The sequence below is a fragment of the Battus philenor genome, unplaced genomic scaffold, assembly GCF_028537555.1.
Source record: "Battus philenor isolate CCGP_79_NKW_IND1 unplaced genomic scaffold, ilBatPhil1.0.hap1 SCAF_29, whole genome shotgun sequence".
Lineage (NCBI taxonomy): Eukaryota > Metazoa > Arthropoda > Insecta > Lepidoptera > Papilionidae > Battus > Battus philenor.
This window is the reverse complement of record NW_027181692.1, coordinates 4,734,140-4,758,969: the sequence shown is the minus strand read 5'-3', so window position 1 is coordinate 4,758,969 and position 24,830 is coordinate 4,734,140. Positions and strand designations below refer to the sequence as shown.

General features: G+C 35.4%; 1 protein-coding gene and 1 non-coding gene across 2 annotated transcripts in view; one reads left to right on the top strand and one right to left on the bottom strand.

The window, feature by feature from the left end:
* Positions 1 to 569: 569 nt before the first annotated feature.
* Pdcd4 (Programmed cell death 4) overlaps positions 570 to 24,830 on the bottom strand; it is a 36,705-nt gene continuing 12,444 nt past the window's right edge. Inside the window, exons 2-10 of the mRNA XM_068769680.1 lie at positions 22,586 to 22,746; positions 14,646 to 14,747; positions 12,089 to 12,206; positions 9,865 to 10,024; positions 7,454 to 7,543; positions 5,966 to 6,098; positions 4,781 to 4,891; positions 3,636 to 3,775; positions 570 to 2,643 (exon numbers count right to left, since the gene is read on the bottom strand). Of these exons, the coding sequence (XP_068625781.1) occupies positions 2,571 to 2,643; positions 3,636 to 3,775; positions 4,781 to 4,891; positions 5,966 to 6,098; positions 7,454 to 7,543; positions 9,865 to 10,024; positions 12,089 to 12,206; positions 14,646 to 14,747; positions 22,586 to 22,746 (1,088 nt within the window). The 3' untranslated portion in view covers positions 570 to 2,570. The remainder of the gene's footprint in view (positions 2,644 to 3,635; positions 3,776 to 4,780; positions 4,892 to 5,965; positions 6,099 to 7,453; positions 7,544 to 9,864; positions 10,025 to 12,088; positions 12,207 to 14,645; positions 14,748 to 22,585; positions 22,747 to 24,830) is intronic.
* LOC137926458 (U6 spliceosomal RNA) lies at positions 3,393 to 3,497 on the top strand. Its single transcript, XR_011107710.1, has one exon. It is a non-coding gene; the product is annotated as a U6 spliceosomal RNA (small nuclear RNA).

The following is a 24,830-nucleotide window of genomic DNA, read 5'->3' as shown; positions in this document are numbered from 1 at the left end:
CAAACACAGTTGACAAATACTTAAAGGTATGTGAATTCTAACAAAAAAATTTAAAATTGTAATGAACAAGATTTAATGGTAAATATTGTCGAACAAATTATTGAAATTATTTATTTTTGCCCAAACTTTTAAACCTCATAACAGATTTTTAGTGAGATATTTCATATACATAAGATAATTGAAACATAAGGGGAATATGTGTGAATAACTTTTTCAATATATCTAAATCGAATGCAGATTCGTAAAGTTTGTGTTCATCAATATTTTTTTATTAAGGAATTAATCATTCAAAAAGGTCTATACTATTCGAATATAATAGCTCCTTGTTTAAATTAATATGCATGTATCATTAAATTAAATATATTTAATACAACAGCGAGAACTTAGTTACGAGTTTTTCATTTTATATTTATTATTCTTTGATATATATATATATATACATATATATATATATATATATATATATATATATAAAACTGCGATAATTAAAAAAAAACGCAAAGTAGTCAATAATGTAAATCACAAACATTTGAAGCGGTCCATGTATGTATAGATACGCACATGTAGGACATTTTATATGTACTCATTGTGTAATCCTACAATAAAATGTACTTATCTATTAGTTTAAAATGTATCTATATATATAGTGTATATGTTTTAGAGGTGTCTTCACAATGTTATTTCCTGTTGATTGCTTTACTAGCTTATGCCGCGGAATTGAGTGCGTAATAAAAAAAGAATGCTTCTTATGGATATGGATCTTCACAGCACTTTGGCTTACAGAGAACGTAGACAATTCTGTGACTATTTGTACAAGAAATCCTTAATTTTTCAGAACATGTATTTCCATTTTTAGATTTGATTAAATTTCACAGCGTATTAATAAGTGACGGTTGACAGCAGCGGTATTGCATTTGAAGTCTCGCTATAGCGAGAGAAATTAAAAAAGTCACAGAGTTATCATAAAAAAATCAAATATGTGTTGCATTCATTAGTCAAATTTTTTGTGTTTGTATACACAATTTACATGTAATTAAGTAAAAAACAAAAATTCAAAAATATAGTCCAATGCCTGCCTATGGTCATTTACGAATATATTTGATGTAGTCAACTTTCGTTTGGGTTACATAAACCTAGCTAGAGTAGGTGCCGCTTAGATGGTAGGAGCGTTAATAGTCGCTCGCCATAAGATGGTAAGAGGCACTACGGACTACTGTAGTCGCTCTCCTTAAGGTGCCGCTTAGATGGTACGAGCGTTAATAGTCGCTCGCCATAAGATGGTAAGAGGCACTACGGACTACTGTAGTCGCTCTCCTTAAGGTGCCGCTTAGATGGTACGAGCGTTAATAGTCGCTCGCCATAAGATGGTAAGAGGCACTACGGACTACTGTAGTCGCTCTACTTAAGGTGCCGCTTAGATGGTAGGAGCGTTAATAGTCGCTCGCCATAAGATGGTAAGAGGCACTACGGACTACTGTAGTCGCTCTCCTTAAGATGCCGCTTGGATGGTAGGAGAGTTAATAGTCACTCGCCATAAGATGGGAAAAGGCACTACGGACTACTGTAGTCGCTCTCCTTAAAGTGCCGCTTGGATGGTAGGAGAGTTAATAGTCACTCGCCATTAGATGGTAGAAGAGTTAATAGTCACTCGCCATAAGATGGCAAGAGACACTACGGACTACCGTAGTCGCTCTCCTTAAGGTGCCGCTTGGATAGTAGGAGAGTTAATAGACACTCGCCATAAGATGGTAAGAGGCACTACGGACTACTGTAGTCGCTCTTCTTAAGGTGCCGCTTAGATGGTGGGAGCGTTAATAGTCGCTCGCCATAAGATGGTTAGAGGCACTACGGACTACTGTAGTCGCTCTCCTTAAGATGCCGCTTAGATGGTGGGAGCGTTATTAGTCGCTCGTCATAAGATTGTAAGAGGCACTACGGACTACTATAGTCGAGTACAGTAAGACTAAAGTAAAAAAAAAAAAAACTCCATTTAAAACTAAATAGCATTGTGCCACGCCGACACGTTAGACGACTGTCAAAGCCGACCTCAACTTAAATCTAGGTACCACACTATCGTAACGTCACTAGAATTTGAAACGGCAAATTAGAATTTGAACCTAAAAGGCCATAATATAAGGTACGAGTTTAAACAACGTTATTTATTGCTGAATTATAGTAATTATACAAATAACCGAGATACAACTTGATACCATTGATTACATATACATTGAATAGATTTCCAATGACTGAATGATGATTATGATGAAAATATTAATAGATTTTTAACAACAATAATATGCTCGCTTCCATCCCGCTATTGTTGTCAGTGTGTTAAGGAGAAGAAAACCTGTTGTACATATGTAATAACATTGTCAATAACTTGAATGGCTATATGAAACTCAAGACCGGGATAATAAACATTCTGATTGCAAGAGATGTAAGTAATTGTTATGGTCTTTAATTTTTATACAACGTGTAGTATCCTGTCCTAGATGATAAACATTTTTTTCGTCGTCTCGGTTTTTGTATAATTACTAATGTTGCCGTCATAGTGTGTATTGCTTAGTGCATTACTCGCGCAGTTTGAGCGCGTGATCCTTGATGGCGCCACCGTCGCCTTCGGATACAAAACGTTTGCGGCCCCTGCAACAATAAAAAAATTTCATTTGTTTATATATTATTTTATTTATATAAACACAATCTGATTCAACTACGATATATACATTGTGATTGATTGCAGGCGTAAAGCAAATGAGCTATTTGCTGTAAATTAATGTTGCACCATACATTCCCTATCCCTATCTAAAAACCAACAGTTTCATTATTAACACAAGAAACATTCTAGTAGAAAAAGTATTTTTAATATTTCTCCATCCATCCCTGTGGACTTTGTGTATTTTTGTGACTGTCAGAAAGTATCGGCAAGTCGTATTACAATTTCATGATTCAATTAATTTAACATGTAGTATTTGTAACTGATACATGTTGATTAGAAATAAATGTAAGTTTTAAAACTTTTGTTGACAAATATTATATACCCGTTTTTACAACACAACTATATACAATCACATTATATATACTAAATCAAATCTCTTTAGTCTTTAGCCTGATGAGCAAAATCAAATACCAGGTGTTATAACTCACGACATTCTAAGACGCTGTTTTACGTTTGTCTAGAGTTACAAGATTGCCGCACCGTAGTAGGCATCCGTTTGAAGACTTTCTCGCTCAGTCTGAACTTGTGTAGACATGGCTTTGTGAAACTTTGTTGACAAATGAGTTATGCATTTAAACCTTTCAATCCATTCATCTTGTATATGTTAAATAGTGCCAGCACTATGCTATAAGCACAATGCTGTTTAAAATTAAATCAAGACAGTTTTATGCTTGATATGCTTGACTTGCTTCGGCAGCATATAAGCTAAAATTGGAACAGAAAAGATTGGCATGGCCCCTGCAAGGATGCCACATTTTGGGAAGTGGCTTATCTCCAAAAAACTAACAATCTGATCGTAAAATTTAATTAAAGATTTTGGCCGATCGTAAATAGTAACTGATATGCCAAATTAAATGCCGGACACTCGCGGGACTGTAAGACGTTATTTGACGTGTGCTTAGAGTTAAGTCTTTCGTACCTAGTGGGCATCCGTTTGAGGACTTCCTCGCCCAGTCTGAACTTGTGCTGGCATCGCTCCACGAAGCGATCCAGCATTATGTACGCGAGCGGGACGTCCAAAACTATATCTGACATGTCCTCCAACACACGAAGGAAACCCTGCAAAGTATAAAAATTATATTTTACAACTATTTCTTAATGTTAAAAATAAAACAGAGCAACTAAGGAGAAAAAAATATATGTGTAGGAATGCTGTTACTACAGAAGGTATGATGTATACAGGATGTCTCTCAATACAGTAGGTAGGCCCTCAGATCTACGACATAACACATCAAGATCGCGGCATTTAGCGGGAGGCGAGCTGTGAAATACCGTTCATTGCGATCTTTTATTCACTGGACTGAATGGATGGAGTGACTGGATGTATTTCATGAGCGATAGAGCAGAATCTCGACATGATCGGTATCAACATCATCATGTCAGTCCATAGATGCCCACTGCAAGGCACAGGCTTGCTCCAAAACACTATTTTTTAAACAAAAACTATTCTAGTTATAAACAGGCCTTTTTACAATTGAAAATAAATTAATTGGGTTTAACATAGTACATAATCCGTTCCCAACGGCCGTCCGTTGCACGAGCGATGGTCCGAAGGCCGTGGGTTTGGAAAGGGCGTGGTGTAACCTACTCCGATTTCCAGGTGTCTAGGTGTCTATGAGGAGATTTGATTTTCTTTCTTTCTCAGAGTCTGTGACTGCGACTTCAGGGACCGTGGGGAGAAGAGCGTGCCATACTCCGACGTCCAAATCTTCAGCTGCATATGAGCTCTGACGTTTTTTCTCTCACAGAGGTCCAAACTTTCTGTAGAAAAAGTGTGTAGGAGATAGGTCGTTGAGTAAAAGTTCGTCGAACGTTTAAAAACACTGTATTCAATATTGGTAATCGATTTGGTTCTTAAATGTCTTCTGGCTTGTCCCTACGCTTCTTTGTGCTTCGCTTCTCTTGCATAATTTGGCCTCTTTATTTTGCCGCTATATCTGTACATTTTGCGTACATACTGTGCGAGCGAGACAGCATTAGGGATTAATGTTTGATGTACTATCGCGATCCTAGTATACCATTGGTTGATTGGGCGACTCCCGTAAGTGTTTTGTTTATACTCACGCGGTCCATCTGGTCAGGAGTGACAATGACACAACGCCGCAACTCCGCCAGGAACGTGCACAGCTGCTCCTCCACACTCGAGTTGATGGCCTCCACGGCCAACAGCACCGTCTATGAAAGTACATATTTTAATTACAAGTATTCTCCAGATGGTTCACAGACTTCTTTCTCATAGACCACTTTTAAAAATTTAGCTGTTTCCGGTTGCCACCCCTCCCCCACTGCTATATTTCTACCATATTCCCAAACTCAACAAAAATATGAGAATAAGGTATAACTTACGGCGATGACTTTAAACTAGGATTTCAGCTGTAGAAAAAAATATGGCTTGAATTGATTAATTAATTAAAGGATGCTGTGACAAAAATGCGATAACAAACTTTATTTTTTTGAATCAATTCTCACATATTTCATTTAGAAAATTCCTCATTAAGAGTAGCAACAATAAAAACCAGATAAAGTTTCATGGACTCCTTAATTGTAATTACTAATGTTTATCACGCCAACAAACAACCCTATTGAGTCTACAATGGACCCCTGGGGTGCCATATTGTTTAAATCTTAGGATCTCTACTACTGGTCATAGACCAACCCATAGATTTTCAAAATGGGATCACCTGTTCTACAACTTCAAGTTACCAATTCTAGACTATGTCACTTACTTTCGTTTGTCTGTGAATCGCTTCATTCCTAATAAGATCTTATAGACAAATCCGTCCAAGTCATCACCTATATATATATATATAATAAAGGCCATAGATTTTACTTGGGTACTAAAGGATATTGGTTTCAATGATAAACACAGATGCGTGTTTTCGTGTGTTAGTGATCAGGAAAATTTATTGTGTATGTGATATGTGTGTGGGCATATAAGATTAAAAATCTGAGAATTAAATATTTGTTTTGTAATTGTTTATTTTAAAAGTTGCACAAGACATATGTAATGTATTTACTGATTTTTAGTTTGGATCAGTCCGTGCAATAAATGTGTATGCTTGTTATCAATTAGCGATGAATAGTTGAATGAATTTCCGCTATTACACTTATTTCATTTTTGTAATAAATAGTTATGTAATTTATTCTTTTGCACCATGTTTTAAGAAAATATTTTAAGATTTTTTGTTTTATCAACCATATAAAACGAGAGTTGGGTGGTGATCTAAATATTTGAAAACGATGAATGACCTCGTAGACGAGCTCGTGGTGGAAGTGGGGCACCTCCAGTTCTCTGACGCAACGCATGGCCTCAGCGAGGTCGCCCGACGTCAGGTACTCTTTCAGAAGCAGCTGGATCTGTCTGATCAGCCACTTCACGGGCCTGGAATCAATATACATATCATATATGATAAACGTAGCATAACAATCATATTAACAGTAAGCCTTCATTAAGAGTCTTGTAGTAATTGATACACCAATTAAGATAAAAAAAATTTATTAAAATAATACATTAGCTGTGATAAGAGTTCTGGTAGATTAAGATATGAAAGTGGTCAAAAGAATCATTTTTATTTTTAACAAAAATTTCAGTGTTGTCAAACAAAAAACTATTTTAAAACACATGAAAAGTAGAAGGGATCATAAATTTAACGAAAAATTTGTACCAAAAGTTATGTTAATGATTTCTTAGTTTTTGTCAAATCGACTAGCAGCACTGGCCGCAGGATCGGATTTTCACATTTTCAGTTTTTTTTATAGTTGTAATGGAATAGGCGTTTGTCTTCCATCTCACCTGATGGAAAGTGTAGATGAAGACGAAGGACACGCCCATCCAAAAGAAACCTGTTCACTCTACTTTTAAAGGTTCCAGAGTTCAACTCATCCGGAATAATGAACTCAGGCTACTCTTACAAAAAACAAGCTGTCAAATCGTACGAGTTTTGGGTAAGTCCACAACGTTTGAATGAAACATTTGCCTGCGCCCAGTAGTCTGATAACGGAATGGAAATGGCTCAATCAGTTCGAAAAGAGTCTTTGAGCACTCTCCAAAATGCATCCTATAAAAAACCCATAAGCTGGCAACTTGACGACGATACTCAAGGTTGTGTGGTTTTCTTTTTGAGAGTTTTTAAAAAGAAGTGTACAGATTAGGAAGCTGTTTAGAGCTGAATTACCGCCGAACTTTTGAAAGAATTGATAATTTCTTGGACGCCACATGTGCCATAGACTCAATTCGTTGGCCCAAGTTGAGGTTAGAGGTGATGGTAATACCTAGAAAGCCCTAGATCATTAGTAATCGGTAAGGATACATTTTCGAAGCTACACCTTTTAGCGGAGAAAAGACACGCCTGTTTTTTGTAAGGGTTGAACTGGACAAGATTGGCATCACCCCAATCGGACACCCACTGCAATGTCACGTTCACCCGTTCAATCCTGGACTCTCTTAAGGACCGTATTTCCTCTGGACTAGCTCGCGAGTTAGACATGTAACTCTTAATTACGGTGCTGTCATTTGTGTTGCTAATAAATAATACCGTGTGTTAAAAGATTGTTTATTTGCAGCAGAAAGGTTGGCCACTGTTGGTATTAACAATGTATAAAGAGTTGATAGGTTTTTAAATTGAAAAATTAATGTTGCTATACAAAAAACGAAACTTTTCATTCAAAAAGTTAAATAAAAGGATGAAAAACGTTTCTCATATAAAATTTGGATTATAAAAAAAAAACAATCTTCACCTGATGCCACCACCGAATCCCCAAATGTTGTCTAGCCTCACTAGACCTTGTTTCATTGAGAGCAACGTCTCCGCTCTATGGATAGCTTGCCTGGAAACATTAATAAAAACATTTAGCATTTGCATTGTCTTTGTGACTTATATACAAGTGCTCCAGCTCTTCACGGGGCACGGGGGGTTCTCTGAGTACCTTCATAGGTTTAAGCTCAGGGAGGACCCCCCTCGTGCTTCTGTGAACCGGGCGTGGACCAAACCGTGATCCACCTGGTAGCAGAATGCCCCGCATTTGGAGGGCTCCGGTACGTGACCGAATGCCGGATAGGAAAAAAGATTGAGTAGGCCACACTCGCCACCATTATATTGGAAAAGGATGCAAGAGAGTCCGTCCACAAATTCTTCAGGAAAGTTGCACAATATGTAATTAATAAGAATAAAACACAGTTAAACATAAAATATTGTAAATCTTATTAGACATTTAATCTTATTAAGATAGATTTATTGAAATTAAAATAAAAAATGTAAAATTGATGTACGAGAGAAAAATAAATAAACTAATAAAAGCTGTGATACTGCAATAGAAAAAACAACTGAAGTGTTTGAGGATGGATGAAATGAAAGGAATGGAAATTGAGAAAGGAAGATGGAATTATGGAATGATAGAAGGAAGAAAAAAGGATATTGTGAACTATGGAAGACGAGGACGAAAATAAAAAAATTCATGTGAAAAAATAGTTAAGAAATAAAATACCCTGTTCCTAACAAAATAGGGGTGGAAGGAGAGGTCCCAATAGCGGAGGCCTCATAAAAAAAGTGCAGACAATAATAAGATAACCGGTTCACAAAAAATATTTTCGTAGCAACACCAAGTATATAACAGCTGATCTGTTATAGTGGGGATACAGTGAAGCAAATATTAATTATTTTGAATAGTCTTTTTAGGTACTTTCTAAATCAAGACGTTAATATAATGTACATTCAACTGTGTATTTATACATACACGACTACTTGACTATAATGCGAAAAACCTGCCAAGAAACGCGATAATTACTTTTTTTACACAAATTTTTCAACTTTTTCCTGTTATAAATTCTCTGTTTGTCATGTGAGAGTCAGCGTGGTACTAATTCCAGATGTGTTTATCACCTTCATCATCTTTAAAAAAAAATGTATTAATACAACTATAGGCTTTATCAATCAATCTAGCCTTGACATAAGGTTTTTTTTTTTGACTGTCTTTTAGTTTGACCGCTATGCAATTATAAGCAAACATTTTGCTACTCTTGCGTTTTCGTAACTAAATTGTCTTTTAAAGCATAAATAGAATTATTGATCCGTTAAGTTCGGCCTTAAGAAGGCTTAAGATCACCCAGAGAACAATGGGGAGTATTATGAACGAAGTTTAGAGGCGAGTTCGAAAGGTTTTTTTTAATGACCCCCGCTATTCGGGGCCTCTCGTATCTTTGGGAAGGATAGGGTCGTTTCATTCCATTTAATAATTATTATTTTTTTTGCCCTTTTCTTGCATTCTTCTTATAATCTTTCATACCTCATCTTTCTTTCTACATATCTTCTGCCTTTCTCTTTCATATCACGATATCAATCATTCATCACCTCATTCCTCAGTTTTACATTTCTCTAATTTTTTTTACGAGGCCGAAAGGTTCTCCTGTATTGACTGGGAGCCGGTATTCGCGGAGTGGGTAGGCCCCCCACACTAAATGGTACCGACGACATGGTCAAAGCGAGCCCAAGACCGGTCATTGCGGAGACTTTTAAAGAGGCTCATGCTTTCCATCTATCGGCTGACGTGATATTAATATAATTAAAATTTAAGTTTACAATACAGTAAAGCACACTTTTGGACTGCTATAACATAAAACTTTGAATTTCTTTCATTAATTATTGTTAGATAGGCAAGCACAAAAATAATTGTAATGCCACAAATTGTTACTTTGCTTTGAAGTCATTTGTTTATTATATTGTTAACATATTAAATTTAAACATTAATAAAAACGACGAATTATTTTTTACAAACAAACAAATCAAAATCAAATTCTACTTGCAATTAAATAAAATACAAGTCAATAAAGAAAAGACATACATATCTCGATGGCATTTACTGTCCAAATAGGTGAGACATACATATCTCGTTGGCATTTACCGTCTAAATCGGTAAGATATATATATCTCGAAGGCATGATGGCATACTCATGGCCTTGGTTCGTCCTGTTTTACACCCATGAATGTGATAAATATGTTCATAGTGACAGCCTAATTCAGTATCTGGTTGCCCTAAAGAGACTAACCTATAATTTTGACGGCATCCGATGAATATCTAATGTAATAGCTAGAGGTAACCATCTGTGCCCGAGCTGGTGTCTATTGACCGTCGTGATGTTAAAGTGAAATCACCTGGCGTGCGCGTTGAGCTCGGCCTTCGCCTGCGTCTGCACGAAGCGCGGCGGCAGGCAGTCGTCGGCCACACAGCGCGCTATGAAGTTGGACAACAAAACTGCAGCGTCAGGCGTGTCCAGCACCAGGTCTGGCAACTTCTCCAACAGCCTCTCGAACGCTGACGAGTTACAAAAACAATTTTAATAAATTATGCATATATAATAAAACACAATTTTATTTTATTCACGTCAATAAAATTTGCATATAACATACAAATACATAATAATAAATAAATACAGAACTAATTGCAATTCACAACATGTCATGTAAAAAATAAATAAAATGAAAATCATATCAATAAACATACATACATCGTCGTAAAAATTGAAAAACGTAAAACGTACAGAGATAACATGTTTTCGTTATAACTGTGAATTTGTGTATATAAAAATATAATTGTATAAAATTCTTCAATTCTCACTAAAGAAGATTCAAATCAATAATGCCGTTGAAACTACAGTAGCTTCCATCGTAGTTTTAGGCCATAGACGCCCACTGCATGGTATAGGCCTTTCCCCAAAAATATCTATGGGGATATACCACAATCGCCACGCTTGGCAGGCGGGTTAGCTATCGGAGTGTCGTATTACGAAAAGCAGAGGACGACGCAGCACGTTCTCTGGAAAGTTGTTCGTGAATAGAGAATAAAATTTATTTAATTAAAGCAAAATGTGAATTACGTAACATTGTATCTCGTGAATCGAATTCGCGACCTACGATCGCAAGTGTCAGTCTTCTGCCGCTGGGCTATCACACCTCTACTGCCATTACCAATATCAATATCTACCTTACAAACCCTAAATGTAATTTAAAAGATTTATAATCACTATTTTATTAATATTTATTTATCATTACTATAATGCACTTCGTGTCTTATATGTAACAATTTTTAATGTAAATCAGGCCGTTTGATTGTGGAATGATTTGCCGCTGAATATAAGACGCGCTAACTCACTACCCATTTTTAAGAAAATGGTTAATTATTATTTACTAGACCTATGATTATTTATCCTACTCATTTCTTTTTCTTTTTATTTCTTTATTCTTTCTGCCGCAAGTGCGATGAAAATCAGTTTGATTTTTTTATTTATTATTGTATTACATTTATAACACGTGTTATAGCTCATTTATTATAAGTATATATTTATGTTATATACATGTGTATTTTGTACATCGTTAACAACCTACTATTTATACTTTCATATTTTCCATACTATAAGAGGTTGTCTTGTGTGATAAGACCGCGCGATGTACTCTTTTGGTTATTATCATCAAACTATTTAAATGTATCCTATCGTGTACAATAAAGAATGTTTACCTCTCGTTTGCCAGACGCAGACCCTACAGTGCCACCAGTTTACGACGAGTGAGTGACGCGTTGGACTTTGGATACACTGTATTTTTTGTTCGGGAACAAATCCTTGAAATTTCTTTTAACGTAAACTATAAGTTGAAGTATATCCCGATTAGAATGCAAAGTATTTTAAATGATATTCCATAAAATATAGCTTGTGTTGTTTCCGGACATATCTGTCCTAAGGCAGATGGGCAGATCCAGGTTAAGGCGAACGAAGGGTTAAATAAGGGATCATTGTAAAAATTTAAACTATTTATTTTCAGGGACCGTTGGTTATAAAGAGCAAACAGACAAAATTGCGTCACAATGTACAGGAAATAACTTAAACTAGTTGCGAATTTATATGACTTATTATGCGTGAGAGACTATAGTAACTAACTTTATTGATTTGATAACTATAGAGGACACGGTACGGAATGAAATGAATGAATTGCGAAAAAATGTTTACTTACGAGTTAAAAAACTAGTCACAGAAAGGTTTAAGGTAAACATAAAAGGTTAAAATGTAAAATAATCTTCTTCTTCTTGCGTAGTATCGCTCACTATTGAGTACTGTGACAATTTTTGTAAAATGTCTCGCACTATGTTACGCCACCTACCAATTTGCTGAAATTAATGCTGTTGGCTCTGGGTTTTTTTACAACTTCACCTAAACTGAATTTACAGAACATAAGGGTCTGTGAACTGTGTCGATCTTCTTGCTTCGTATAGATTCGTGTACTGTGGTAGTTCGGACCTGATGTCGTCGTCAAACCTCTTTTCCTGGTTATATTACAAAAAAAAATTAAAAAAGTCAACTGGAGCATGAACAGAAATAAAGCTAACCATATGCGATATCCTTAGCGGAGAAGATCCTGCCGTAGAGATCAGAGATAAGAACGGACGCCATCTCGCAGTGGGACGGCTTGTGGTCCAGGGCTATCTCGATGATCGTCTCGCATACCTGCAATATTAAACCTTTTGTCAGACACTTGAATAATTGTAGTGAATTCCAATTGTAGAGAAAGGATGCAACATGTTGACTGCCAGTATCGGGAACGATAGATATTTAATGACGAATGAAATATTATTGTTTATGGTCTTATAGTCGTTAATGCGATATAATGTAGCCTAGTTCGTTTCGTACAGATCAGATTCGTAGGCACCCTAACATATATGTTTATAGGCAGTTAACGGGTTAATAGATTAACACCTAAGTTGATTTACCATTATTCTTATATAAAAATGTCGTGAATAATGTAAAGGTCAATGTGAAATAAATAATCTAGTAATCTATAAATATTGACCGATGAAGCTAAACGACAATATAAATATGCAGTTCGCGAAGTAGCAAACGCGCAAAGAATCAATAATCATTGTTATGCGAAGTTTTTTTTAGTTTCTGCGCAATTTCCTATTTATTTTGTAATATCCTTCCACAATAACCTCATCGCCAAGTATTACGAAACTAATAAAAAAGGATGAAAGAAAAAGAAGGTAAAGTCGTTCTCAAGTTATGGCGTGACCGAAGGAAACAGGCGGATAACGTCTAGCAGGGCGAATAGTAAACATGAATTAATTTTAATGTGTAAATAAGAATTTTGATAACGCATTTTCTTATTATATTTTCATAAGGTTATTATTGGATACAGCGCGTACCATTCATTAATCGACAAGGAATGAACACATTCACCCCGTATGTCTATCCTGTAGTTAGGAAGTTTAGTATTAAATTATAAATAATAATCTCATCGATCATAGCATCGTTTATTTGAACAATATTTACAATTTTACGACAACACGGTTGGTAAACTCTGTGAATAAAGTAATGTATCTAACTTATGCTTTGGAAAAGGTGATTATAACTACACGAGATAGTTTAAAGGCGCTCTGTAATGCGTGGTGGTCAATTTTAATATATATATATATATATATTTATATATTTATTTATATTTATTTATATTTTTTTAAGGTAGAGCACATGAATTAGATATACACAACCACCGATCGGCGGCACCGCAGCATAGGATGGCCACTTATTAGATAGACAGTAGACCCTTGTTGAGGTCGAAAGGTCTAGAGCAGTGATTCCCAGAGTGGTCTATATCGACCCCTAAGGGTCTATGACAACCTGCAAGGGGTCTACGTCAGCGAAAAAAAATTTGGGGGTCCATGACATGAAAATGGGGGTCCACTATAGTGGATCTCAACACATACACTGATAGTACCTATTTACTTGCATCATACTATCTTATAATATCAAAACCTTTACATTATTTATAAAAGTACTTATGAAGTAAAAAAAATGTTATTTGTTTATAAAATTGTGTAAGTTGTAGGATGTTGGTATTCGCTTTATGGTCGCAATACATTTTGAACTTGTAAAAACCTAATAAATGTATAAATTAACATGTGTTTTTACTTTAAGTTTTTAACACTAAACTTCACTACAGTTAGAAATTTACAGGAAATCAACATCAGGTAAGTAGGGGGTCTACCCAACACGGAAAAACATGGCAAGGGGTCTACGACACAAAAAGTGTTTGGGGAATTCTGTTATAGAGTCTAGACCCTCCAGTAAACAACCGGTGGCTAAAACGATGATGATGATGATGTCATCTGTGAACAACGTGACCCCTACTCTGTTCCAGCAACATGCTGCCAGTGCTCCTATAATATGGAGTGTTCGAGTGAGATCGATGATAAACCGTGATAATAACACCCATTCTTAGGGCGCCAGCTCTCTAACCGTGAACAGCGTGGGCGAACCGAGGTTGGATCCGGATCCATCCCCGGCTCGCCTGTGGTCCACGCTGCAGTCCCAAGCCGCATATACACAACATCAACACTACACAGCTCTACTCGGGCAGAGCAGTTTACTACATGCGAACGTCATCATAAAACCTGAATGCGTCTGTCATACTTCTGTTTTATTATTAAATTCACGGACCCTTCCGCTCCGTGAACTTAGTTCCAATGAAACTGTAAAAGCCCTCGGGGCTAACAGAATCAACTTCAACCGAAATCAAGCCATGGTAATTTAACTTTAAGTCCAGGGTAAGCGACTTCAACGCTGGTCCACTTCAAAACAATTGAAGCTGTACATGACAATCAGACCTTGACCTTGCAGTTCAGGTATTGTGATCGATCAAGACTTATAGATTCTCTTAACCTACTTATTTAACAACTTAACTTATTATTGCTTTAACTGAGGGTGCCAGTCAACATACCTGAAGATAATTTATTATACCAAACACTTGACTTCGTCTAGTTAATTAGTCATGGGTAAGGTTTACGCTGCAGAGGTTCTACGGTAGCAAAAATGACGATGGAATAAAGCACAAGTATAAAATTTTAAGATTCACACACTGTGTTCATTAGTTATAAAGCAGTTGGCACTGACCAGGTGACTGCGTTTGGCGGTGACGAACTCTAGCAGGTCCTCGGCGGCGGCTTCTGTGTCGCCATGCTCAAAGTACTCCAATATCACAGGTTCCGACTTCCTCTGGGAACAAATTACAAATTCAAATTATCTACGTGAAAATTACATACCAGAAATGTATAAAAACTATAGGAATAATTGTATTTTAAAATAGGTACTTTATTTTTTCCGTACTCTATGCTAATTTACTTATTTGTTTGCATTTTTGTGTAATGTGGTTTTAGGTATTGTTTCAAAAACATTAGCCGTTTTTCCGAAAAACTGTGACTATATCAATCCCAGAAACAAAAGTACAATATTTGTATCCAAGATTGAACTTCATCGAGTTAACAAATCTTTCTATGGACAATTTATACACTTTTATAATATTCCAGAAATCTTCCATTCAACTTTTGTGTGGCAAGTGCCGCGGGGACATTGTTTAGTGCTGCGAGATGCGCGCTGCTATAGTATTATTGTGATTAGGCAGTATAAAGCGTATTCAATAAATATGATTCTGAACGCGTCGGCTTCGATTATAAAAACATGCGAGATAACAGCATTTACAATGACATGTTAACGTGCAGATGTTCGTGGCGGTGCATTCAAATCTGATGCCCGTGTCCTTAGTGGCGCGGGCAGTCGTTGACCCGCCTAGTTAGAATGCATCGGGCGGGCTAATCGCGTTAAAGCCAGTGTGTCACTATAGCGATTGCAATGTTTGACATTATTTAAAAAAAATATTTATTTTCCACAAATAATTTTTGTCTTGTAGTATGCAAAAAATACTACAAAACAGTTCTAACACTGCTTTTCATTTTGATTGACGTCAAATATTTGACAGCTAGTGATAGGTGTTCAATTTCGAGATTTTTATGGAAAAAGTGCCGTTTTTACTATCTTAGCAGAATTAGTTGAGTAACTCACAAATTTTTGTCTTTGCAAAACATAGCCTATTCGTTTGTTTTGCTTTAGAGGTGAATGTATAGCTCATTTGTTATCAATTATTGTGTGGTACATCCTATCATATAATCTGACTTAAAAAAGAATAAATACCATAATGTCATACGATAGTTAGGCAAACATTTTTAAAATTACAATTGCCACATATTAAAATTAATTTTTCTTTACTATCTATTCCTGTAGACTTTTTACTGCCAGATGTTATTGGTTTGTCGCAAGTCAATACTAAAAAAATAATTAAATCAACATTTATCAGAACCATCACTTTATAGCTTGATTTAAAGCATTTTGCTGAAATGTAATAAGCTATTAACACCTTTGAGGCTTTCACCTAAAACTAATCACTCAGTATATATTAATCCAAATATATAACGAATAAAATGCCCCCTCTATATCAAAAAAGGTCATTGTAAAAGGAACCTAAAATCGCATTATAAAAGTACCGCGTCATAGGACAATTGCCTAATTTTGTAAAATCTGTGCAAATCGAAAGTATCTTTTTTCAAGTATGCCTTTACAAGCACTTTACAACTTTACAAGCTACTACTTGCTCGGAATGCTGATCTGTTGAGAATAGTCGGCGAGAAACATAACAGATGCTCTTTTAGAACAAAATTTAATAATGTGTTTGTAAAGATAATGATATTAACTATTATAATGTAAATAAGTTAATTAGCCAAGTTTTAAGATTTCGATCAACTATAAACTCTTGAATGGTATAATAAGGTTTGCCATTACATCCTTTTCGCGTCCATCGCACTGGTGTAACAGCAACTTTACATTATCGACATTGAGCGCTTGCATAATTCTCGTTTCAAGATGTAAATGTAAACAAAAAGAAACACAGCCGCTATTACGATGCGATTGTAACAATACCAGTTTATTGTTATAAAAATACAGTGTCCCTCGATTTTCACACACATTACTTGTTATGGATGTTCGCAAGAGGCCGTTTAAGTAATAGTAATAATGTTTTATTTCCATAACAAAAGAATCATATAGTAAGGCCCCTCGCTCACGGCAATACAGTAGCGACTGTCTTGCGTCCGCATAGATATAGTAGCGAAGCGGGCGCTAGCTGTAAGCCTTTGTTCACGATTCGGTCGCGATTCATTTACCTCCGATCTCTCGACACAAAAAGTCACCGTATGCGAGGACCCTAAGATTTAAACAAAATATACTAGACATTGCCCTGTCTCGTGGAGTGAATTTATATTGAAAGAATTTTGGACTCGTGTGCTTTGGTTCCTCCTCTTAGCCGTTTTCATAGTAAACATGTCATGTCTTTGCCATTATTTTTCTCCAAGATTTTCAAATTCGTGAAGGTTTCGAGGATTTGTTAACTACGAAGCCAACAGGAGGCCTCCGATATTTAGAATAAAAAAAAATTCCACGGGTATTAACAATACGAAAATAAAATAAATAATTACAAAACTCCACCGATTTAAAGTATTGTAGTATGCGCAGTGTTTTAACATTTAACAGATGAAGGACTCAATTATTTGAAGAACAGATATGGATGTCGCTGGCGGTCCCACCAAATGTGCATCTGATGTAGTTAAAAATTGATCACAATATATACTTAATAACTTACATTACCGTTTGTTTATTTTAATTCGTTAAAGTCAATAGTAAAAGAGCCTGTAGCTTCTATTTGACTTTTAAGAGATTTCGTTGAGGTAAGACAGCATTATTCCAAGTGAAAGCTTTCACGTTATGACGTCACTGATTTATAATATCGCATCCGCAAATTTTTAAGTCACAAACTTGAAACCTGTACAAACTTCATGCTTTTATAATTGGATTTTAAAAAAAGTTTAGAGAATTTCTATAATTAGAATTAAAAAAAATGTCGAAGTTCCTTTGTGTGGTTTTGTAGAAGCTAGGTCGGTAATGACGTGTTTGCCTACGGTATATCTTAGTGGTAGTTAAATATGTAATTATATATCATTAAAGTTACTATATCCTGCTGAGATTTTTACGTTCTTCTCAGGTCAGTGTCATTTACTTTTCAAACGGGTGGCACACTCATTTTAATGTCTGTAAGATGTGTTATCCATCATATGATGAAGATATAATTTTTGAATGAAAATGAAATGTTTATTTTGCTTCGCAAATCAAACACTGTCATCTGAACGCTTGCAAGTGCGTACTATTTGCTAGAAAGGCAAACGAATTCACTTTGATTTCTGACAAAAAGCATTTAAATTTTTGATGGTTAGTTGATGTTTATAAAAGTGGTCCTTAACCCTTTCCACTCCAAGGGTTATGTAGCATGGATAAAATTTAATTTAATTATAGTATCTTGCGATTCTAGAATATGTTTCATTCATTTGTGATTCAAACATTTTAGTAACAAAAATCTTTCCTGTTTTAAAATTTTCCGCAAAAAGAAATATTACATCATGTCGAGTATCACTCGACAGTGGAGCTTGTAGAACAAAATCAATGTCGAGTGACACTCGACATTGGAGTGGAAAGGGTTAAAGAACATGGATAGATAATGTATTAATGCTTCGATATATGATAATGTAGAGAAATGGTCACAAAAACAAAACGTAACGAGAGAGGACAGATATAGAATAATCTTGAGACAACTGGATAAGTGACAAGGTAGACACGTCGTAGTTAGGTCCTCTACTAGGGAGACTGTCGAAATACTTAAGGTCGCAGGAAATCGCTGGATAGAGACAGAGCAAGACCGATCATCATTTCCACCTTTGAAATGAAAAAGAAAAGAAAACACTAAAAAGCGATGGCAAACTTTGAGAGGTAGTCCTATCTGATAACCGGGCCAAATCAGATCACGTCGAAACTTGACATAACATAGTGTATCACAACTTTCAGCAATATGAACAAGAGAACCAACATGTCGACTTGGCATTTGTCATTTCTGTGTTACTGCTGCTGAACTGAGCTGCCCATAGATTTAAAAAAAGACGGGTTGCGAGCAACACTTATCCAACGTAAACATTTAGACAAAATCCTTCATCTCAACTAATGACTTATTAGTTCCAAAGGTTGCATATGAGTTGGCAAAAAGGGGCGTAACGTTTAGCGCCTGATCATAGGTAACAATGAACGCCCGCGTAACGTAGGTGCGATATTTTGGATAATAAAGGTCTTAATCTAATATATAAAATTCTCGTGTCACGGTGTTCGAACTTGAACTTCTCCGAAACGGCTCGACCGATTTTTACCAAATTTTATATTCGTATTCAGCAGGTCTGAGAATCGGCTACTATCTATTTTCCATATCCCTAAGTGATAAGGGTTGTTCACCCTTAAAATTTTTTTTTTAATTTTTTGGCGAATTTTTATTTTTTTTATTTATTTATCATACAGCATACAAAAATACATACAACCCTAAATTTTTACCCCTCTACAATAAACCGTTATTTTTTATTTGTTAATTAATATTTTTTTTGCAAAACAACGTTTGCAGGATCAGCTAGTATTAATATATGTATACAGAGTATAGTGTTTATATATAATATGATTTAACTTTGCAATGGATGAAAAAACTTCAAAACGCACGATAACCAACGTCTGCGATATTGTTTCTTGTTTAGTGGGTCAAGAAGTACAGACGGCTCGGCAACAACAACTTCATATATATACTCTTTTATATAGACAGTGCTTTAGCTTGGCAGCGAGTTGACTTGCTCGGGCCGAGACGCGCGGGGTCGACGACATCGCGATAGCGGGGCACAGAGTGTGGTTACAGTGATAGCGGTGTTTATCTACAAATATAAGCGATTTTTACTTACTATTTATCAGACATAAGACTTAGCGACTTAACAGAGTTCAGCAATGAATATATTTTAGAAAATTCCAAGAGCTTTGAGGTTGCGATGAAAAAAGCTTATTTTCTAAAGCAATTAAATGAACTAAGCTGTAATATGTCTTCTATGCGCGTTAAAAATGACCACAAACGAATTTAATGAAATTATACCCGCACGAAGCAGTGTGGGCCTTGCGAAGAGGGCGGTGTTTCCCACACCTCGTTGATAATATAATTATTGTCATACAGAATTTGGATTATCGCTTGATGTAAACAACGATTAACAAAAATATATTAATATATATTCAATGTAAGCGCAGCGTGGGACTTCGAACCGTTCACCTGTTAAAGTCGTCGAAAGATCTAAATCAATTTTCTTTAAAGAGTGCGGAAACAGATGTCATTGAATTGTTTCATTTTTATTTTGTACATTATGTATATCGGAGTCTGGTCTGAATACACATAGTAGAAAAACAATCAACGGATTAAATACTCAGAAATTTTTAGAAAATAGCCTGACTATTGAAACTTTGTCCATAATACAATTTGCTATGAGCTTCGTGCGTTTGACAGTTCGTTTTGTACTTAGTTTGACAGCTGGGCTGGTCAGTATTTCAAAGGATCTTAAATTTAATAAAATTTATTTATCACTCATGAAATGTGATACATTGATTTATAGTTTCTATTGGAATACGAGAATCCAATAACTTCTAGCAGTACAAAGTCTGTAAGTTCAGATAGTAAGCAATAGTTCATTTAAATAATCTATTTTTTTCGAATTTCGAAACAGTTTTTTATCAATATATTGTTAATTATTTCTGAAAGATTTTTGAACAGGATTTAACATACATTTATTGACAGCAAATTTAAACCCATTAAACCCATAACAAAATTACTCCATATGACATCTGTTCTCAATTAATTTCTTTTTTTCAGATAGCGATGTCTGGCAATAATATTAAAAAAATTACACAAAGATTGTCCACATACGTCCTTAAATGTGCTGTAAAAAGGTAAATAATTCATCATTGGTAGCAATCACGTGACCCGCCCCGCTGATACTCCGTCCCTACCTTAAACGGCACAGTAGGTCTTATTTTAATAGAATGTGTCGCAACGGGCGCGGTGAATTGACAAGCCGATTTCATTTTTTTTTCTACCACAGCGATTGCAGTTGGTAAACAACTGTTCCCCTATGTACTCGCGATTAATATCTATTTACATATTTTTATCAACATTATTAAAAGATCATTGTGGTACACTAGACCAGTTTGCCACCTCCTGAGGTACATGACTGTCTGGTTATGAAAGGTATACAGACATCATAAAAGGCCATCTGTTCTTAAATATCTCGTGTGCGTATTGTCAATCGCATCTCCCTCCTCGCCGCTCACACACCTCATTCGTAAACCAACATTTCCGTTCATACTTTTTTCCACTATATCTAAAATCCTTTTCTTTGTTTTCAATCTAAAATTAAAAGTATGTTATTAAATAAATATTATTATAGCATTCAAGAGTATTTAGTTCATCGAAATGTGTGTAACTTTGTTGACTCATTTGCAAGGTTCATATCATAATATTGTTACATTTCATTTTAAAAGAGCAACTTAGTGTTTGGCCGCTTCTCATCAGATAAGCGTTCCCAGTTTACCACTTATAATGTTAAAATAATTGACAATTCAAAATTACGTGTAAATATCTACTTAATTAAAGGTATACGGAATTTCTAAAAACTAACCGAATTTTTGCATGATTTATGTAAATAAAGATTACATTAAAGTAACGTATTATTCAATATTGGTTATAATTTTTACGAACTGCTGATATTGGTTCGAGTTTAACAAAGCTAAACAAAAGAAATTATTATTTCTAATGCAGGGCTATTAAATGTATTGATATTGGCGTTTTCTTAATTACAAGCATTCGCTTGATAGATCAGGGATGCAATTTAGTTATCAATTTTTTATTTACTAAATCTAGTTTAAACATATAGGCCTTGTATACACATCCATTGGTAAACAAAGTTCTTATACAAAGTGATTGGTTATAGGTGTAAAATGCGGTAAATACTCATTTGTAAGCAAAAAGGTTTTATACCCATTTCTAATCATCCTGTATAAAATGATTACTCTTTAATATGTCAAATTAAAGCCGTAACCTTATAACTAATTATTTGTCATTATTTAAATTTTTAAAAGGCTTTTTTATACTATAATTACGTTTTTTAACACCTGAAACTATTAATATTTGATGAAATAAGCTATATATTATCCCCTTTAAAGCTTTACATTCATTACCAATCATCCTGTATAGAAAAAATAGATGCGTGTATATGTTCGTACTTTAATACAGATAACATTTAGATAAATCTCTTCAACTCTCCGTGCTAGTCGTGCGGTCTCGACAAAACATCGATTAATTTGTACGACCTTGGGCAACGATAACGTTACGAATATAAACACGAAAACAAGCGTGTTTTCCTGCACGTAGGCATTTCAAAAGTGCCACTTATTTCTTATTTTACAAAAACTAAAGATAACCAGTATTTTAGTGAAAGTTATGATAGTACTATTATATACGTTTTTAGAATGAAATTTGCAGTGTCGTTGTAAGATTAAACTACTTCGGGCATATACTAATAAAATTTGTCGATTTTCTTCCGTTATAGCTATATGTAATTTTACCTTCCATAATCAAATCGGTATTTACCTTCAATATCTAAAGTAATGTACATCACAACTGTTATATGCAAAGCTCATGTGTATGTGGCTAAATTGTATCCAGCAATAGACAGGTGTTTTTGTTAACCTTTTGGACTCAAAATACTTTATGCTTGACGATCAGTTGGGGACAAAATACTGTTGTAATTAATGCGCAAACATTAATAAATAATCACGTAGAGAAATCACGGGTAAATGTAGTATGAACTTAAATAGTATCCCTTGTGCGTAGTCACTCCATGGAGTATCTCCGGCAGAGATCTTAGAGCTGGACGGCCTCACAATCGTAGTAACGGCTCGAGCCGAAGCTCCTTAATTAGCCTTCGACCTTCGAAACCTTTAAAAGAGGTCTCAGGCCAGACGCCGACTGCGGCTAACCGCCTCGAACCCGCAAGGTCTATAGTAAAAATTTATGCCATAGCCCGGTTCCAAAACACAAAAAATGATCTCACCACCACCTCCTCGGGTTCAGCCTCGACGATCACCTGCTTGAACTCAATGTCACCGTTGCTGACGGCCTCCGAGTCGTAGTTGGGGTCGTTGGCATCTTCCTCATACTCCTCCAGCAGCTCACAGCCGGGCGCCCCCCACACGCCCTTTCCTCCAGCCCCTCCTATGAACAAATTCGCCTCAATTACAATCTTATTTGCATATCCAATAAAGTTACACAAGATATCTTGGACCTACGTTTTTAGTTTTAGTTCAAAAAGTACATTAAATTAATCTTATCGATCGAAATGTTTTTAAGTTACTTGACTCATTTACATGATTGATATTATAATGTTGAACTCAAATGTTATTAAACTAAATAAAAAAAAAGCTAGTGTTGAATTTCTGGCTGGCTCTTTTTAACAGATCGGCATTTCGAGTTGGAGGTAGCTTCCTCACGGAAGGGATACTATACTAATTATTTTATAATGTAAGAAATAATCGACGAATCATAAGTGTAAATGCCTCTTTGAATAAAAATATTGTGAAATTTTAAGTCTATTGCCGGCCTTAGATCTCTCTTATAAATTTCCAATACGATCGTTTGCAAGCTGCCTGCATCCTGCGTCTCCCGACGACATTAACAAGGTCACCAGTCCTGCCCTTGTGGGTCCCCCCACCAACGCTTCTTACTTATCTCGTAACAAACTTTTTTTTATCGAATTCGTAGAGTTAGCCATTGTCAACTTCTTTTTATTCCTAAATTTGTACTAATCCTAACAATATAGGTATTTACTAAGGCGAACGTGGAGACGGATTAGATATACTAAGCAGGAGGGGATTATATTGTCGTAAAAAGTAGATAACATAAGATATAGACGATATCTATTTTCGTGTTTATCTATAAAAACCACAAGAATATCAAAAACAAATCTATAAATATAAATCTTGCGTAACAAAATATTTGTCGTGCTGTTATTCAGCTCTGTGCCCTTGGTGATAATGCTACATAGTTATAATGGTTTGCATTACATGTGTCTATGTATTTTTAAACGGTTTTATTTAGTTCGACCCATACGGAATTTATTTGGGTCAAAATTTAAAATTTAAGCACCTTCCCGTTGTCAGATTGATCTGAAATTTGGTACACACATTTAATTTAGATGACAATACAATATAATAAAATCAATAACATTATAAATCTAAGATGGCCGGTGATACAAAATAGCGGATTACATATTTTTCTTTAACCCCCTCAATATGGGTATCAAATGAAAGGGCTACATTAGTAAAACACGATGATTATGTCAAAATTTAAAATTCTAGATGGACGCCGTTCCAATATGGCGGAATAGGTACATATTTTTCCACAATCACCACAATATGGGTATCAAAAAACCGTTTAATTTAAAAGTTTTTTTAAATGTATTTATCAATATACAAGTAATATTGAAACTGTGTCTAATTTACTAAACCATTAATGCCTTCATCTGTTAATTTTACGTATTATATCATTCATAGTATTATTGATTACAGGTGAAAAAATCTTTAAAAGGGTGAATGTATCACAGTTCTACTTCTTTTTTAATTATTGCGATCGACGTCCACAGACATTACGGTTCGTGCCTTTGTTTTACAAGTACGTTTGTTATTTACGATTTCTTTGCTCAAGTTTTTGCATGTTACAGTGTTTAATTAAAAAAATAAGTCTCTTTATCGTAACGACGCCCTAATTATGTCCAGTTATAAGATTACATTTCGTGCGACCACTTCCACAGTTTTAATTATATATAATAAATTATTATAAAAGTTATGATAATAAATAATGACTTATGACTTGACGTGTTTTTTCTTATCCTATTCTTGTGGTGCTGTAGGTAAATGCTACGAATTCCGGGCGATTTACGCGATTTACGGGCTTTCTGAGTAGAGCACTGGAATATTACGGCACCGTAGCTGGAAACAACCACCAAAACAGGGAACAATTGATACTGATCGAAAGAAAATTTCTTAGAGGTCGAAGTCTCTGAGTTGGACAGACCAAATCCTTTTGTCACAAATCTCATGCCGCCAACAACAACGATGCCAAAATAGGAACAGGTGGTGTGGTATAAAGGAAAAGTACATCGTGTCCGAGAGATAACAACCCTCAGCAGTGAGGATACCGACGTGAGGAAGAATGACAATAATAACTTTTTATTATTGAATAAAATTTTGGAAAATTCTAAGAGATCTTTTGGTCAGATTAAAGCGTTTCTCACTTAACAA